The sequence below is a fragment of the Lampetra planeri genome, chromosome 16 (assembly GCF_965212315.1).
Source record: "Lampetra planeri chromosome 16, kcLamPlan1.2.h2, whole genome shotgun sequence".
Lineage (NCBI taxonomy): Eukaryota > Metazoa > Chordata > Hyperoartia > Petromyzontiformes > Petromyzontidae > Lampetra > Lampetra planeri.
Genome location: NC_136122.1, coordinates 11,568,910 through 11,585,838, shown reverse-complemented (window position 1 = coordinate 11,585,838; position 16,929 = coordinate 11,568,910). Strand labels below are relative to the sequence as shown.

General features: G+C 50.4%; 1 protein-coding gene across 1 annotated transcript in view; it reads left to right on the top strand.

The window, feature by feature from the left end:
* The window catches only part of LOC144723053 (uncharacterized), a 72,040-nt gene extending 56,405 nt beyond the window's left edge, over positions 1-15,635 (top strand). The window contains exons 12-14 of the mRNA XM_078601595.1: positions 4,412-4,507; positions 5,229-5,322; positions 14,985-15,635. Of these exons, the coding sequence (XP_078457721.1) occupies positions 4,412-4,507; positions 5,229-5,322; positions 14,985-15,013 (219 nt within the window). The 3' untranslated portion in view covers positions 15,014-15,635. The remainder of the gene's footprint in view (positions 1-4,411; positions 4,508-5,228; positions 5,323-14,984) is intronic.
* Positions 15,636-16,929: the final 1,294 nt, after the last annotated feature.

Here is a 16,929-nt window from a genome sequence, read left to right as displayed (position 1 = left end):
GGGCCTCAGGCTGAGTCAGTCGAGCGGCAAGTCGGTCACCCGTGGGAGCACGTACCGGGGCGGCCGACCATAAAGGCGCGCGTACCGTGCGTGTGCGTGTACCGCGTACGCGAGCGCTAATGCGATCCAGGGCGTCGTGGCGATGGGTGCTCGTGTTTCTGCTCCGAGCTTCTGCGGAGGCCAACGCGCTCATTTCTCATCTCCGTATCAGGGCCGCGGCGCGAGCACGTGCAACGCTGCCGTTACGTAAACGCCGCAACTCGGCGACTTTGTTTAATTGTTTATTTTCGAGAAATATTTACGCTTAAGCGATTTCTGATCGTTGTTTATTTTTCTCTCTCCCCTTTTTCGTCGAGCTGACATCGAGTTTGCTGTACCTACCCCAGCCCCCCCCCACGCCCCCCCACGCCCACCCTCCAGTGATGCAATGAGGTCACAAAGCAGATATACGTTACAGCAATTACTTGTTAAGGAATGTGACATAACTAATATCTAGCATGTGTTAACATTAAATAACTGCCACGGGTCGGAAGGTCAAATGCTCCTACAGGACGGGGCATTAACTGCAGGCTGTGATCTGCTGTCCCGCGTTGGGGTGAATTATATTTGTTTTCTTATGAATTATTGCCGAGTTATGTTCTGGGCAATTCGGAACAATGTCCCAAGCCGACAGAGAGGGTCGCCGAACTGAGATTTTTTTTTTCTACCCCCTGAAGCCTCGAAGAACACTGCAGAGAGAGAGCGAGAGAGCGAGCGCTCTCCGCTTTAGACCTCCGTTCTCTTTCGGGGGGGTCGCCTGTCACCTCACCACCCGGGACGCGCCCCTTCTTGTCAGACCTCGGAAGCTAACGGAGGCCCGGGCCCGCGTAGTCTGTTGGTTGGATGGGCGACCACCACCGCGATCGTAGGCCGCCGCAGAGCGACGTCGTCAAGCGAGGGGGCAGTGCAGCAACATCAATGCTCCCATCACCCGTGCTCCCCCCCCCCTACCCCACCACCATCGCTACCCCACACCGAGCGGCGTGGAGAAGTACGGTCAAATAAACCCCAGGGGATGCCCTCACCCAGCGGTGGATTGACGGGCCTCCGTTTAGACGGAGCTTTGGCCTACCTTTCCACGCCTTGGAAGAGCTGGGAGTACCCACACTTGTGACTTGTCCATCGACTAACTGGGGGTGCACCTGTTAATACCCGTGGGTGGATTTAAGAAATGTGGACCATTGTTTCAACTGCCGCGCTGAGTGCCTCGTGCGAGTGCCTCGTGCGAGTGCCTCGTGCGACAGCCTCGTGCGAGCGTGGCTCTTCACTCCCGTTGGAGCCGAGCGGCTTTGCCGTTGCCGCATTTCGGCCGACGTGGCCGGCGCTGGGAAATCTAAAACCCATCGGAGTCGCACCCCCCTCCAGAGACCCCCCCACCCTCCTCCGTCGCTTTGCCGCTACTCAGCAGTCTGAACGAGGGTTTAAATATTTATTTTCATAATAACGCGTTCTGGCGTTTCCCCGAAAAACCACTCGCGCCGCTCGCACGCTTGCCCCAAAACTAAACCACGCCATTCGCCGCCCGCCGTTCCTCACCAACCTCGCCGAGTCTCTCCCCCCCCCCCACACCTCCTCTCTCTCTCGCACAGCTTGCTCAGCTCGCCATTCCCGGATCTCCAAGGAAATAAAAATGCTAAAGAATTAATAGTTTGGTGACGTGCGAGTTTGCATCTCAAGCAGTGGAGAAGGCGGCGAGCCGAGTGGCGATCAGGAATGTTCACCGATGAGCGAGCAGTCCTCGGTTCATCGCTCGCGGCGGCGAGAGCTTTGGGTGAACGGACGCGAGCTGAAGTTCCATGTCGCTGTCCTTCATTGATGTGAACCGGGAACTCATTGAGATCAAAATTTAAATCCACGCAAACTTCCAAGGGCTATTGCCAATCCACAGCTGGATGAGGTTGTGGGAAGCTATTTAACGAATCTTCACCACGCCGGTCAGTGTGGGTTGAGTGAAGGCATGGAGCATAGAAGTACAGTACAACAATATCGTTGTTTTCTCCATTGCCCTTGGCTGCTGGCCACCACGTAGCTGCCTGTAACAAACTTGTTGTGCATGGTGGTCGCCCATCCGAGAACTGTCCAAGCACAAGCCCGCTTAGCTTCTGAGATCTGATGAGATGGGGTGTATTCCAGTCATAGTCGCAAAACCCTGCTGTTGGGTAAATATTTTTTTTATTCATTTTTAAAACTTCTACTTTTGGTCGTGACAGCGGTGTATAGGGCATCCGTGGTGAACAGCGACCACGAGACTTTCCACTTGGACCGTGTCGACTTACACACGTGCAATTAATCGTAAGGAATCAATTAACTGCGATTTACGTAAATCAGGTGCTAACGTTACGTGTGAACAGAGGAAAAAACTAACGATAAAAAATTGTACCATTAACGATATAAATGAGATGATGAAATGGAGACAATGACAAAGTCTTAAATTACAATTCATCAAATCGGAGCGTGGAGGGGGTAAAGAATTGCCATATACTTGGCAATTCAAATGAACAATCATAATAAGAATGATGATAAAGCACCCACTGGGCAACTCTTCAGAGATGGAGAAATGGTGAACTCATGCTTAGGCGACGTTGAATTCGTGATATCGCGCGACTTTTAAAGCAAAATTACATCGATGTTAACGGAGACAAAAGCAACGCAAGAAACAAAGAATCACAACCCTGAATATACTGTAGTGACAGCTGATCACATCACGTGTCACTCTTTGATATTAATCATTGCATAGCTGGTAGTCACATTAATCACCAAGCAACAACAATAAAACTAGGATAGCTCCGCCAGGTGCGTGTCAAGGGTGAACTCACACGCGAGCACCGATGATGATTCATGAACGCCGCTTCGTTCTAACGCGAGCGCACGTGCGCGCCGCCGTGCGTGCGTCAGGCCGACGCGCGGGCGGCCGCGATCGCGAGCCCTCATTACCGTGATTTACAACCCGCAGCTCGCAGACACCGCGAGTGCTCCCCGCCCCCTCCCTCTCCTTACCAACCCGTACAAATAAACGGCGAGCGCCGTGCCGAAGGTCGTGGCAGAGCGCCGGCTGCGAACGGAGCGCGACTCGCTCCGGTTTGGCCATCGGTCGTTTTTGCTCCGGGTTTTGGGTCGCCAACTTTCTTTAAGGGGGGGTACAAGAATGTGTCACAATGCGTGTATGTTGATCTTCTTTGGCAACCTTATGTTGCCAAACGTGCTAATTGAAGGTGCGGGGAAAGGACAGCAAACGAAACACAAAAAAGCAGTTCTAAAGAAATGGGTTTCCAATCTAGATTGCCAGGAAGATGGGAGTACTACAGGCACAATGCATGGACTTGAGTGGTGTGTCAATACTAATCTTGTCATTGTTACTCACCTGACCGCAGAAGCCCACTTTGAATGCTTTCTGGGAACATTTGCACGTTTCCCAGAACACGCCAGCCTAGATAAGAGGAGGGATCCTGCGAAAACTAGGATAAGTGGGCAACTCCTAACGCCCACAGCTCGAGGTGTGACAAGAGGCCGCCTCGAGTTTTCCATCCTCGGAAGCGTGCGCAAGTGGACTAAGTTGATCGTCGAAACAAAGAAGTCGCGTGAGGCTACCGTTTCGCGATGACTAAGTGTGCGTGCGGCGTGCGAAGACATAATTGAGTTGTTGACCGGAGGTAAATTGGTGAACGTTGAAACGTGGGCAGTGGTGGGCCCCACGGGGTTGGCGTTTGAGAAACCCTGGCATGGGCAGGACACGGCTGCTAGAATGGACGATTGCCAGTGGTCGAGACGAATGACGGATTCGCAGCCAAAAGGGGGCACGCATCTGAGAGTCCACGGCGTAGACGGAGCGACGAAATCGTCTCCTGTGCTGCTGCTAGATGGACGGTTACTCTGCCTGACATCGATTGGTCGTGGTTGGTGGTGATGTACGTGTGTATGTGGAACTTCATATTCTTTGGTTCTTTCTGTAAAGTCACGTAGATAGAAAAATAATAATAAAATGAAAGTGAATAAAAAAAATATATACTAAAAAACAAAAAAAACTAGTGTAGACTGTAGCCTGGTTCTTAATCTGAGTGAGTGTACTGGCAGTCTATAATGTAGACTGTAGCCTGGTAATGAAGTTTGGTGAGTGTACTGGCAGTCTATAATGTAGACTGTAGCAATGGTTATTAAGCAAAGTACGTTGAACTTCTTTCACACCGTGTGTGGCCAACCGCGCTAATCGGAGGTTGCAGGGGCAGGACAGCAAACTAAACACAAAAAGCAGTCCTAAATAAATGAGCTTTCAATCAATGATGACGATGATCCGGTAGAGATGGGGGAGCTGCAGCGGGGAACGGGAGAGGCGATGAAGGCGCTGCCTGTGTTGTGCCGACGGTGTGCTGCGCAGGATCTGCGCCCTGTGGATATCCTGAGCAAGCGCAGCATGTGGGAGCACATGTCGGACGCTCCGGCCTCCGAGCGTGACAAGTCTGCGCTCAACAAGGTCAGGGGGACACAACGGCACACACACACGCACAAAACACACGCACCAAACACACGCATAAAACACACACACAAAACACACACACGCACAGAACACACACATGCAAAACACACACACACAAAACACACACACACAAACACACACACACAAAACACACACGCAAAACACACACACGCAAAACACACGCACAAAACACACACACACACACAAAACACACGCACGCAAAACACACGCACAAAACACACACACAAAACACATGTGCGCGTGTTCGGGTGTGCTCAGCGTGTGCAATCGTACGTATACAACAACAAACGCAATTCGCCACTGAGTGGCGGTGACATCACCATGGCGCCTGTGCCAGGCCAGGTGCACTTTGAGGCCACGTGAAGTATCGAAGGCTCACCGGCAGGAGGTCACGGGGACAGACCCAGGTGCCATGGGTTGACTGACTGAGATGACTGGCAGATGCACCAGCTGTGCCCCTGACTTTGCCAACTTATGAACACGCACCCGCACACTTGCACAGTCACACACACACAGACACGCACATGTGTGACTTGGAAGTAATCAAATACCCCCCGCACTTTCAAATTGGAATAACAACTCCATCAAAGATAACAGCTCTTGGGGAGTCATAGAATCGAATAACACATCAGACCACTGAACTTGATAGAGACTGAACCTGGCCGCTGTCTGTCTCTCTCGCTCACTCTGCCCGCAGTCCACGCCCAGCGGGAAGCGATACAAGTTCATCATCACAGGGCACGGCAAATACGAGAAGGTTCCCATCGAGGAGGGAGAGGACTGCGAGAACGGTACGGCACCAACACCTCCCCCCCACCACCGTCCCTCGGCCTCAGAATCGGTATCTTGATACAGACTGGAGGAGGAATGGGATGAGCCATGAAGCTCCCTTTCAAAGATGTTGAGTATGGGTTGGGTCAGCAAGTCCCAACAGCAAACGGTGCAAAAAATAAAACGACAGGAGTGCAAAATAGACAAAATGGTGTGCAGGTAACAATTAATAAATAAATCTGATAATATTTTTACAAGTCCGATTTTTCAACGTTGGGCAAAGGCAGCAAAAACAGCAAGCACGGCTGGCTACGTATGGTGCGAAAGAAGTTCAACAAACGTACATACACAACACACCCTCAAGTGAATGGCACACGAACTCCGGCACCAACGCTCGGATGTTGTTCTGGCCGAAGTGTGGCCACCGGCGCCCTCTAGAGCGCGATTCCTCAAACTCCACCCCTCACGTCCCCCCCCCCAGCATCCCCCCCCACCACCCCCACCCCTCCACCACCCCCCACCAATGCTCACCCGCACGGTCCAACATTTTGACATTTCCTCTTCTCGTTTTTGCCATTTTCCTCCGAATTGCGGTTTATGTAGAAAGGTAATTATAATAATTGCATTTACAAATCGCCTTTCAGCCAGTATTTCAAAGTCTGTGCACGGCAGCAAAAGCTCAGCATAAAAAAACTACTCTCAAAACAAGATCAAAAGAAATGCTAAAAGCCATTTTCTGAAGTAACTAACAGTTGAATAATAACTACGTGTTTCAAATATGTCCCGACTCTGAGATCTTGTGGGATAGAGTTGAGTCCCGGGACTATGCGGGAAACAGCTCGGTCACCCATCGACCGAAGACCTGGAAATGCAGAGAGAACCTGCATCCCCAGATCTTAGGAGATGGGTGCAGGTTGTCTCTGACGTGGGCTGGGGCAAGGTGGATCGGCGTCGTGTTATCACTGCCCATAGACAATTAATGTAAGTGTAACATCACCGGCGCCGTATTTCAGAACCGAGTTTGGAAGGTGACATCAAAGAACTACCTCCGAGGTCCCTTCAGTTGGTTGCCTCTCATCCGCACGTGGCAATCGCATTAGTCCTCTGGGGTTGCAACACGCCTCGTCACATGAGCCAGTCATGCTGCAGTGGTGCAGCAGTTTGCATGCTGAACAAAAAGTTCGGCAGGCCCGGATTCTATTCCAAAGCCACAGCTAACGTAAGTGGCAAGTGATATCTGAAACAGTCATGGGCCTCTTCCCCCCATGTCAATCCCAAAAGAGTATCCCGTCCCCCGCATCCCCAGAGCGGCATGTAAACATCAGCACTGGGCAGACGAGGACGGCCGCTGTGGCCACACCATTTTCTCTCCTCGCGCTGCCGAGCTGGCCTTAATAGGTGCTCACTAACAGTACTGCCCCGAGGGTCTAATAAGGATATACAGGGGATCTTGGTCTTCGGTGTATGTTTACACGTACGGACAAACATATACGCGCGGGCTCATCCGGTCGCGATTCCATTGCACGGTCATGTTAGACTGGGGTCGCCCGGCGAACGTGGGATTATTTTAACTCTGGAAATAACAGAGCAACCCCATGGAGATTGATGGTAAATAAGAGGTGGTGGCTGCGTGCCATGCTCGAGGTGGGCGTAGCGAAGACCCAACCCCGTGCAGCGGCATTGAGTGCAACGGAGAGGAGAGAGCAAGCCAGCAAGAGTGAGAAACTATATATATTAAGAAAAATGTTTACCAGGTAAGGGCCACTGAGCTATGTAGCTCTTTTCAGAAGCGACTGGATAGCTCAACGAAGTGGCTTATCCTGTGCAAATTTATAGCAACCAAATACTCTGAATACTCTAAATGTGGAGGAAAAAGCAGAGGGCCCAGAGAAAAATCCATGCGACCACGGTTAGACTCCAAATATATAGCAGGCGTCAGAGTTGGGATCGAACCCACGACCTCCCGCATACCAGGCGAGATAGTTAACATCTCACCACTGTGGTGGGAGAGCAGACATCAGAGTGAAAAAGAGAAGGACAGGTGCAGCGAGGGTTGTTGAGAGCAGAGGCAAAATAAAGGTAAGAGACAGAGATTGTGAGCGATAGACAGGGTTCGTAAGATAGAGAGAGAGCAAGCAGGAGAGCGAGAGAAAGAGCGTAAGCACGGGAGAGCGATTGCGTGTGTGCGCGAGAGAGAGAGCGCAGGGTCTGCCAGGACCTTCCTATTCTTGTCTATGAGGAGTCAGCGATGATGGATGGCAGCAGCAGCTGTTTTTTTTGGTGAAGTATGGCCTAACCTCTCCTAGGAAACTTGCGTGTGTGCACGGTTGAAGGTTGCTTGCTCCAGCCGATATTGGAACTTTGTGGGCATGGCTTATTCCACGGTGGAATTGGTGGGGGGCGGGGTGGTGGGGGGGGCAAGTCACCTAAACAGCAGTGCCCCTCAGTTCGTGTCCCCCATTTCTCCCATTCAGGAGAAGCTGCTCAGTGTGGCTGAGGAGGAGGTGCATCAGCTTTGTTGATTAAACATCAATTCATACACTCACGATACATGCAGTGTGAAAATCTTTTTTTAATTCACGTGTTTTTGCGATTGGTTCCTGTAACTCCCCGCAGCCACATTGACGTTTCAACTGATTTTTGCATCTTTAAGATCCTCCATGGACTCCCCAGCATATTTCTTCCATCTTATCTCACTCTACATTCCTCAATCGCCTACTTATCCCCTCTCATCACACTGTGTTCCCCCACGCACCCTCTGTGCCAGCAACCCAGTCTTTCTGTCAGTCACGTGGCAACCTTCACTTAGTGGGGGTCACTCATTCTCTTCTGCTGCACCTTGGGTCTGGAACTCCCTTCTCCCAATAATCTGTGCTGTCAATTCCCTGCACGTTTAAGCCCAGGCTATGCCTATTTTTCTCTATACATAAATATGCATGTTGGTTTTTTTACAGTAAGATTTGGTCCCATATACATTCTACCTAAGTCAACATTGTATTGTCTCGTATATTCTGAAAGACACACCCCTTTGCATTTTATCTCAGGCCTAGTGCAGGCTTCAGCCTGCTCAGCAGCCATATTGTTTTTTTTCTGCAGTGTATATGTACAGTATCATCATGCAAGAAAACGTAGCATTCAATTTTTTTATTAGATTTTGCTTTAAACATATTTACAATCAAACGTACAAGTTTGTATATAGTCATATAGTTATGCACAGTTATAGTAATTACCTAAACTTGATAAATAACCCTTCTCAAACTTTCTCACCAATGATGTGCAATCAAGCACGTATTTTAACAAAGACAGTGATTGTTGGTTTTAGTTTTAAATTTTTTTAAAGTATCAAGATGTTGTATTCAACTCTCCCGGAAAACAGGAGCTTGTATGTTCGATCCTGGATCCTGACAATGCCTATATATTTGGAGTTGGCGTGATCTCTCTACCCGTGGTCATGTGGATATTTGTCCAGGTCCTCTGGTTTTCCCCTCCACATTTATAAACATGTGGTTAGGTTATTTGTCTGCAATTATAAATTCCCACGTGTGATGATATAAGCAATTTCGATTAGATATCATGTGTGGCCAGGTCACCACTGAAAAACAGCGAAAAATCTCAGTGGGCTTTACCTGGTAAATAAATAGTTTGGTTAAGTATTAAATTATTATTATAAAAGAGCTACATTGTATTAAGATCACACACATGTGCAAAACCTCAGTGTTTCAATAGCAATTCATATCACGACACTGCTCGGTATGCACGCAGGAGTTTTGCAGTTTTCATCTTCTTTGCAAACTCCTCGACTATACTGTTCAGTACGTCGCATACCCGACCGTCACCTATCTTCCCTCACCAAGCAAAACACCTATACACTGTGCACGGTGGTCACAATTTTCTGTCGATATTCACATATCCAACCATTTCACGTATCTGCCTATACATCACTACCCAGGTAGTCGGATGTGACATTGCACTGTACATACATTTCTACTGTAAAATATTTTTTTTACATCTGCAGACAACCGATGAGAGTTATCCGTTGTCAGCGAGGGCTGTGTTTTAACACCGGAGCGTAGGTCACAGGCCTGTCTTCACACGGCAACATGCCTGGATTAACATTCAGATCTCGATTACATCCAGGCCTTGATTTAAGCTGACGCGATATTTGAAGCACTCTTCCACATTGAACTTCTGACCACCCCCGCCATGCATGGCACCCAGCTAAGTGCCTTTTATTGGCCACTGGGATCAACGAGGTCCTGGCTTTTAAGATTATCTAGGGAAGCGTGTTGCTCTAACTCCGGGCCTCGTGAATCACCACACGCTTGTCTCCCTTTTCCATGTCTACCGATTTGGAAATTCATCGTGAGCCGATGAAGGCCAGTTTTGCCAACTCCCCCAACAACAGTCAGCTGCTAGGTAAACCTTTAAAACTCTGTCGATTTGTCAAAGTCACTAAATCTAGATGCAAATTTTCTCAGTTGGCAACATTGATGAACGCACATTCACAAACATCGGAGGGGGTGATGATGCCAGGCTGTTGCGCCCCAATCGAGATCAAATGCCAATGAATCAGTTTGTACACGCTGCATAGGCCTCGTCAAAGCGAAGTGGAACTTGTCAGAGGGAACCGCCACCACGACGTGCCACAGTTTGTCAGCAGAGGTCCGAGAGACTGTTGCACAGGAAGTGACGCAGGTCCCATCAAGGGCCGTTAGGAGCAAGGACTGCTGGGAAGAAAGCAAATGGTTTATAACGCAACATATGAAATGGTATTGTTCTGCGTATGTTCTACGGCATCCAATTGCACTTTTGCAAAAGCAAATCGCAATAAGAAATTGTGCCCGACGAAATATGTTGGGGATTCATAGCACCAAGTGTAAGGTGTGTGGTCCAGGATTCCAAAGCGGCTGAAAAGCCAAGTGCGAGCAAATTCCCAGCCTCTAAAGTCACGTGTCGCAGCACATAGCCGGGAAATCAAATTCAATACACTTTCAAAAATAAATACGTAGCAACAGTCCAAGTTTAACTCAAGTTGTCTCTCTCTTCACATAGCAATATTTTCATGCAAGTAAATAATATCCAAATCAGCATACGTTGTGCATAGTGCTCTAGAGCCCGGTGACCCAAGGTCGATTCCTGGCCACTGCTAACATCGCTGGCGAGTGGTCAAAGCACCAACCCACCCCCCCCTCTACCATGACCGACAGGCACTGTGTAGTGGCAGCCCAGAGGTCACCGAATGCAGAGGCTGTAAGAGCGATCCTTCAAGGTCAGGCAAAAGCTGTGCAGGACCTAACAGAAGGAAGGAAGCGATGGCATGGCGGCATTAATGTAATTGGCTGGCTGCGACGAGCTCTCCTCTCCCACGCGACGCCGGCTCCATTGTGTGGTGACTGTGGGGACGTCTCGTGCTGCACATCTTGGGCATGCAAGGAGCACCGCCACGCTTGGCAAGTTCACCTTGAGTTGGACGCGAGGCTTTTGACGACTCGACTATGCAGCGTCCGTCCTTGGGTGCGAACCCCAACAAGTTGCGTGGAACGGACGTCGGACGTTGGCTCTGCCTTTGGCCGATATCACTGTTGATTGACACTCGTTAACGACGTAACGTGCTGTTCTTATTTCGAAGAAGGCTTACAACAGCGCGCGATGGATTTTCATCGTGGTTTCCGAAAAAAGTGTGGGAACAAAAGAAAATAAATAAAATCGCAGTTTTCTTTACTAGGCCGAGAAGTGCTTATCAACTGAATACGTTACCACCAAACATCCTTTTGGTGCCAGTTTTCCTTTTATCACTGACACACTTCACCTATCCATAGCTTTAATACACCTCTGTGTCCCTCATGATTTCAGTCGTTAGCTTCTTCACGAACTGCAAATCCAACTCAACAACAACCCTTTTGCTTTTGCAGCGACCACACTGCATGTAGAAATAAAACAGCCCAAAGCTAAATTGAATTTCGTATGATTCTGACCCAACAATGAAATAACAGTGGCGTTGCCCCCGAACGATAACTCGTTTGTTTGAGCCAAGGTTAGTAGAGTCAGCTCGGCTGCACGAGGCCTAGAAACCTCACTTTGCCCCAACATCGCCGAAACCGCAGAAGACTCGGCATGACTGAGTTCCGCGTGATCGATCACCGCCGCCGACGGGGCTTTGCCGAGGACCGTCCCCGAATCCGCCGTCGTCTCCATCACTCGCTGGCGGCTGGCACCAACGCCGCCGCCGCCGCCACATCGGTCTGCCAACCACGAGCCGAGCGGTTGAACGTCTTGTCGGTGGCGGCCGCGTCGGCGGTGGCGGCGGCGGTAGCGGCGGAATCGGCGTCGCAGACGGCCGTCGCGGCCCTCCGCGCCAAGCCCAGGTCGAAGACGAAGGTAGCAAGCTTCTTGGCGGGCCGCGACGCTGCCTCACGGAGCTTGCGTGCGTCGAAGCGCGGGCCGAACAGCAGCAGCGGCAGGCGACCTTTGTAGGCCCGGTGACCGGTGCCCTCGTGCTCCCCTCCTCGCTTCTCCCGCTGCTCCTTGCGGCGCTGGTGCTCGGCACGTGCCGCAAACAGCTGAAACAGCACCGAGTCCCACCGCTTGCCCATCCCCCGGCCCAGCGGAGGCACGATGGCCCGCTGCATCTCCGTTTGGGATGGGGAAGCGGAGGTGGTGGCCTCGCCGGGCTTTTCATTGCCCCTCGTAGCTTGGCCATCCCCGGTGCCGGCATTCTCGGGCTCCTGCACAATGAGGTGCTTCCTCACACGTGCCCAGCCGAGTCCCTTCTTGGCCGGTTTCGGTAGAGTCTTGGGCTTCTGCTTCTCCTGGGTCTTGCCGGCATTCTCTACAGTTGATTGTTCGGCTGATGGCGGCTGTGGCGGCGGCGTCGACTGAACGGCATGGACAGGAGGCCTGGCAATCACCGGTTCCCCGGCGTCCACCGCCACTTGTGTCTCAATAACAGGACTCAGCCGCACCTGCGCTGAATTGTCGCCGACTCCTTGCCGGATCTCGCTGTTGACCGCGACAACAGCTGGGGCCTCCCGTTTATTTTTTACAGAGCCGTCTTCCGGCTCCTCCACCTCCAAGATGTCATCTGGCAGCTGCTGCTGATGCTGGTGCTGCCGATGGCGGGGGTGGTGCTGGTTGTGCTGATGATGATGTTGGTGATGATTGACCCCGTGTTCATGGTTCTTGTCGCTCTTCTTGCTGTCCTTGTTGACAGAGTTGAGGAACTTGACCTTTTTCTTGGGCTTGGGGGGTGGCACAGGGGGCGGAGGCTTGGCATGGACCTGCTGGTAGGCCGGGTATGCAGATGCCATGGTAACCATCATGGTAGCCAACCTGTCACATGATAGACAAAGGGGTCAAAGTTCATTAGGCAGGCTTGTAGGAAAATGTATTAAACTAGCGGTACCCAGCATAACATACCTCGATCTAGCAGATCTTGATTCAACATTCACGCGTTTAATTATTTTTACTTATTTTTTCATGAAAGATTTCTCTAAAAACACAATTGTCAATGTATGGGTTCTTTCTGGGTTGTTTTCATACACTGAGCTATTGCAGACATCCGTAGCCTTTAACATATATAGATAGGCAGAGCTCAGGAAGAAAGTCTCGTTAATGAAAAATATTTTGAGAAAAAAAAGTCACAGCAGTCTTTGCTCTTCTCCTCCGATTAGAAAGGACTTTTTGTTTAAATTTCATGATAACATTTTAATTGAGATGAATTTGTTTTTATCCAGTTTTGTATCGTTAGCCTCAGAAAACTCTCTCCGTTCCCATTCTTGGATAAAACTTATATGAAGCAGAAATCCATTGCGTGTCTCCGTGTATAAATAAAACATCTTTCAGTCCATCAGTCAATCGGTTTTCCAGACCAATTTGATCACGCAGCATTTTTGTTTTAAGCAAGCAAACTCACCGCCAATTTCCAAATGCTGGTCATGACGCACACCTTGAACCCCGCGCATGTGAATTGATTATTTACAATTTATATCAATGATATTCAATGTCAGCCTTTTATTCATCCTGGAGGAATCCGATGAGCTATGAAGCTTGTTTTCACTGATGTCCAGAAACACATCCTCCAGTTTAAATCTGGCCCATTTCTGTTTTCCACTTTATTTTTGCTGTCTATTCATTCCGCTCTCCTGTGTGGCATAGCTCGGTCGCCATGAGCCCTGGTGCAAGGAATCAAACGTTCTCCTATCCATAGCCTCCGAGTGCACGGGGCCCTGTGCAGTTGCACCGCCTGCATACTCCACTGCTGCCTACGCTCGCTCGCTCTCTGCCCATCTGCCGGTCTCGCTTCTTGCGCTCCCCCGGGGCTCCAAGTGGCCTCGTGGCCTCCGGCAACAGCTGCCCACCGAGCCTCAGGTGCCAGCATGCCAAGAATAGGGCAGGAATGGACAGCTTGCAGTATCCGATACCGCGACGCCACTTATGGACGCCGCTCAAGTGGCTGCCCCCTCACCCCTCATCACCCCCCCCCCTCTCCTACCCCCCTCCCTCCCACACCCCCCTCAAATCACCCGAATTACCACACCACCACCACCGCCACACGCTCACCTACGCACCCAAGGCATACACTCTCAGCTCCACCATGGCATTTGCGTCCGATGTCCAAACTCGCGTGGGGCGTTTATCGAAATAGACGTTTCTAATAATGACATCACCTTCTCGACTCGGTCCTTGCCCAGTGTGCCGGCAGGCAGGTGCTGGGCCCAAGCCGCCTCTCTCGCTCGATTCGATCTCAAAGCGTTCGCATTCTGCACTCGCTGCGTCTAACGCAAGTTGCCCATGGTCACCACCAAGTTCACCCTCATCTCCCCCCCTCCCCTCACACCCCATGAATAAATGGAACAAGCCATGCTAGGGAAGCGCAAGAAGTACAAGCTAACCAACACCTCCCCCTACCCCCCCCCCATTTTTTGCGACGGTATGGCACAATCCGGTGCGCCAGTAATGTGAACCGCGGCGAGCCACTGGGATTTGCTTCTCACAATATATACACGGTGCAACGCAGGTGTCTGTGGCCACACACGTCCGCTATGTCGCAAGGCAATGCTTGGAAGTTCGCCGCTCTCTCCGGAGACAATAGATGCTGTTGGGCTTGTCGCGGATTCAACCTCCCACCCGGCGCGCTGATGAACAGTAGTCACCTCGGGGAGGTCGCAATATCACTCGCCGAGCCGTTATTATTGTATCGTGGTTGATATTCTAGCTGCCTCTAGTGTGAGTGCAACAGGTACGAAGCGAAGATCATTGATTCTCACGCGCGATTCGATGGACGTCTTTGTGGGGTTTTGGGCATCGATATTCATCCCCGATGCGTGCACCCTGGCAACCAGAACTCTCTAAAAGTATTTCTCCTACAACCCATTCGCACGATAGCCTTTTGGGATTGAATACATTCAGCAGCAAAGCAAAATCCTGGACCGCTTTCGACATACAGTGTCCCATCAGCAGAGTCGGGCCTTCTTGAATCAATACTGGTGAACTGCCAGATGTCTATAGCCAAGGACCTTCTCTTATAACATATGGGTCCTAGTTCAACGCCAAGTGATGTAATACACAACAGAAAATAATCACTGGCGTCGTAGCGACAAATTTAACTGACAAGATAAGTTATATACATGTGACTTGTTTGTGGAAAATCCTCTAAATATTCTGCTTTGTTCATTTTTTTCAGGTTTGGAGCAATACGTGAATGAAGTCTGAAAGATCTTCTAACTGCGCAACATCTCCCACGCCAGCAATTTCATTTTTGTATTTATAATTTTTTTTTAAGGAAAACAAAAAAAAATATCATTTATATAATGGCTTTAAACAGAAATGTATGTTACCCGCAGTTTATTTAATAGCTATATATTCCGTTTCGTTATTCCTCAAAAGGATGAGCACTGGTAAAAACGAGGGCTTCTGGATGTGTCCTCGCAGGAGTTTCTTAAAGTAACAAAAACCCAAACGTAATGGGGCAAACGCTCAAAACGTTCGCATACTTGCGCGATTTCACATTCAAGCGAAGCAGATCTGGCGGCAAGCCACGCACATTTTATTCGTCGACTCACATTTGGCAAGCGGGTTTTGTTTTTGTGCGCGTGTGCTAAAAAAACAAAATCACGTTTCTGAATCACGTGCGAGCTTGTTAACACTTTGCGGCCCAAAAACGATTGTCAATTAGTCGACGCGTTAATTCCTCGACGTTTTGTCCAAAGTAAAATGATATTTTTCAGCTATCGATAAATAACGCGACGGGCACTCGCGGCAAAAGCCCGGGTGAACATTTCCCAGTGCTCATCCATATTCCTACTGAGCTTTTACTTGCTTATCGTTGATATTGGAGAGGAAGAAAGGAGAGAGATGGATAGGAGGGCGTAGGCAGAGGAGAGAGAGGGGGGGGGGGGGGCGGCACGAGTGCTTGATAAACGAGAGGACTTCTGTCGGACGCTGGAAGGATTTGACGATGGCGGCGGTGACGACTCTTAAGCGACGCTCGCTCGACGGCCGCGTGAGTTTTTTTGTTTGTTTTGCGGTCGCTCTCGCACGACGGACGTTTCGCTGCGCTTGCGCGGCACGAGCTCTGTCGATTTTCATTCCCGGCACGTGGAGGACAAACGTTGAGAGACATCGCGCCGGATGGGGGCGCGCAGCACAACTCATCCGCCCCCCCCAGAAACGCCCGCGAGGGTGGTGGGGGGGGTGCGAGAGCTTAGACTCGGCACGCGCGGACGGAGCCGCGGCGTGCCACGGGGTCGATAGGAAACTCCACGTGAGCACAAACGTCATTTGCCAAAGAGCCCCCCCCTCCCGCCACCTCGTCCTGCCCCGCAATATTTAGCGATCATCAGACTTTGCAAAAAAAAAAGCAATCTACGCCCACCGCCAGCGCATTGCCCATTAGAAACTCGTCAGTTTAGCACGTAGGAGGAGGCTTTCGCGACAAATATCATCCATAAGAGGGTTTTTATGGGTTAGATTGCGTTAATATGAATGTGTCATTAAACCCGCCACCACCCGACAGCCAATTAGTAAGGTTTGTCTCGGAAACAGAACGTGCCAATTCGTTACTCGTACAGCCACACCGGTTGTGTGTTGGAGAGCAAATCCACAACATTTACAATCGGAGTACGACGCTTCGCCAGTAATTACAACCGGCATCATCAGGTGGCAGCCAGATTTGTGGAATCTTGTCGCAGCCGGCTTCGCTTGTTTGCACGAGGATCGTACAGAAACGATGGGGGGGAGGGGGCAGAGGGGCCTCCCAGCCCCCCTCCCACCCCCCTCCCACCGATATTGGGTTTTATTGATATCTCATCGCCCGACAGGAAACAGAAACGGGGCACGAGGGACGAACAAAGGAAGTGATTTTTTTAGAAGCGGTTGTGCAATGGTGCATTGTGGGCTTTTGCTAGATCGCGCGCTCGGGGCAATTTTGAAAGACCTCGAGTAGCACCCACTGGACAAGGGGGAGGGGCTGCGTTTCTGCTGGCCCTTCCCATTGGACAATTTCTAGTTCCCTAAAATGGAATTGGGGATACAAACGGAGGGTTGCAGACGTCATGTAAAGGAGATGGGTTTTCTTACTTTGCACACACAGGGTTAGGGATCGTGCAGAGAGGTGCTCGCTGTACGGA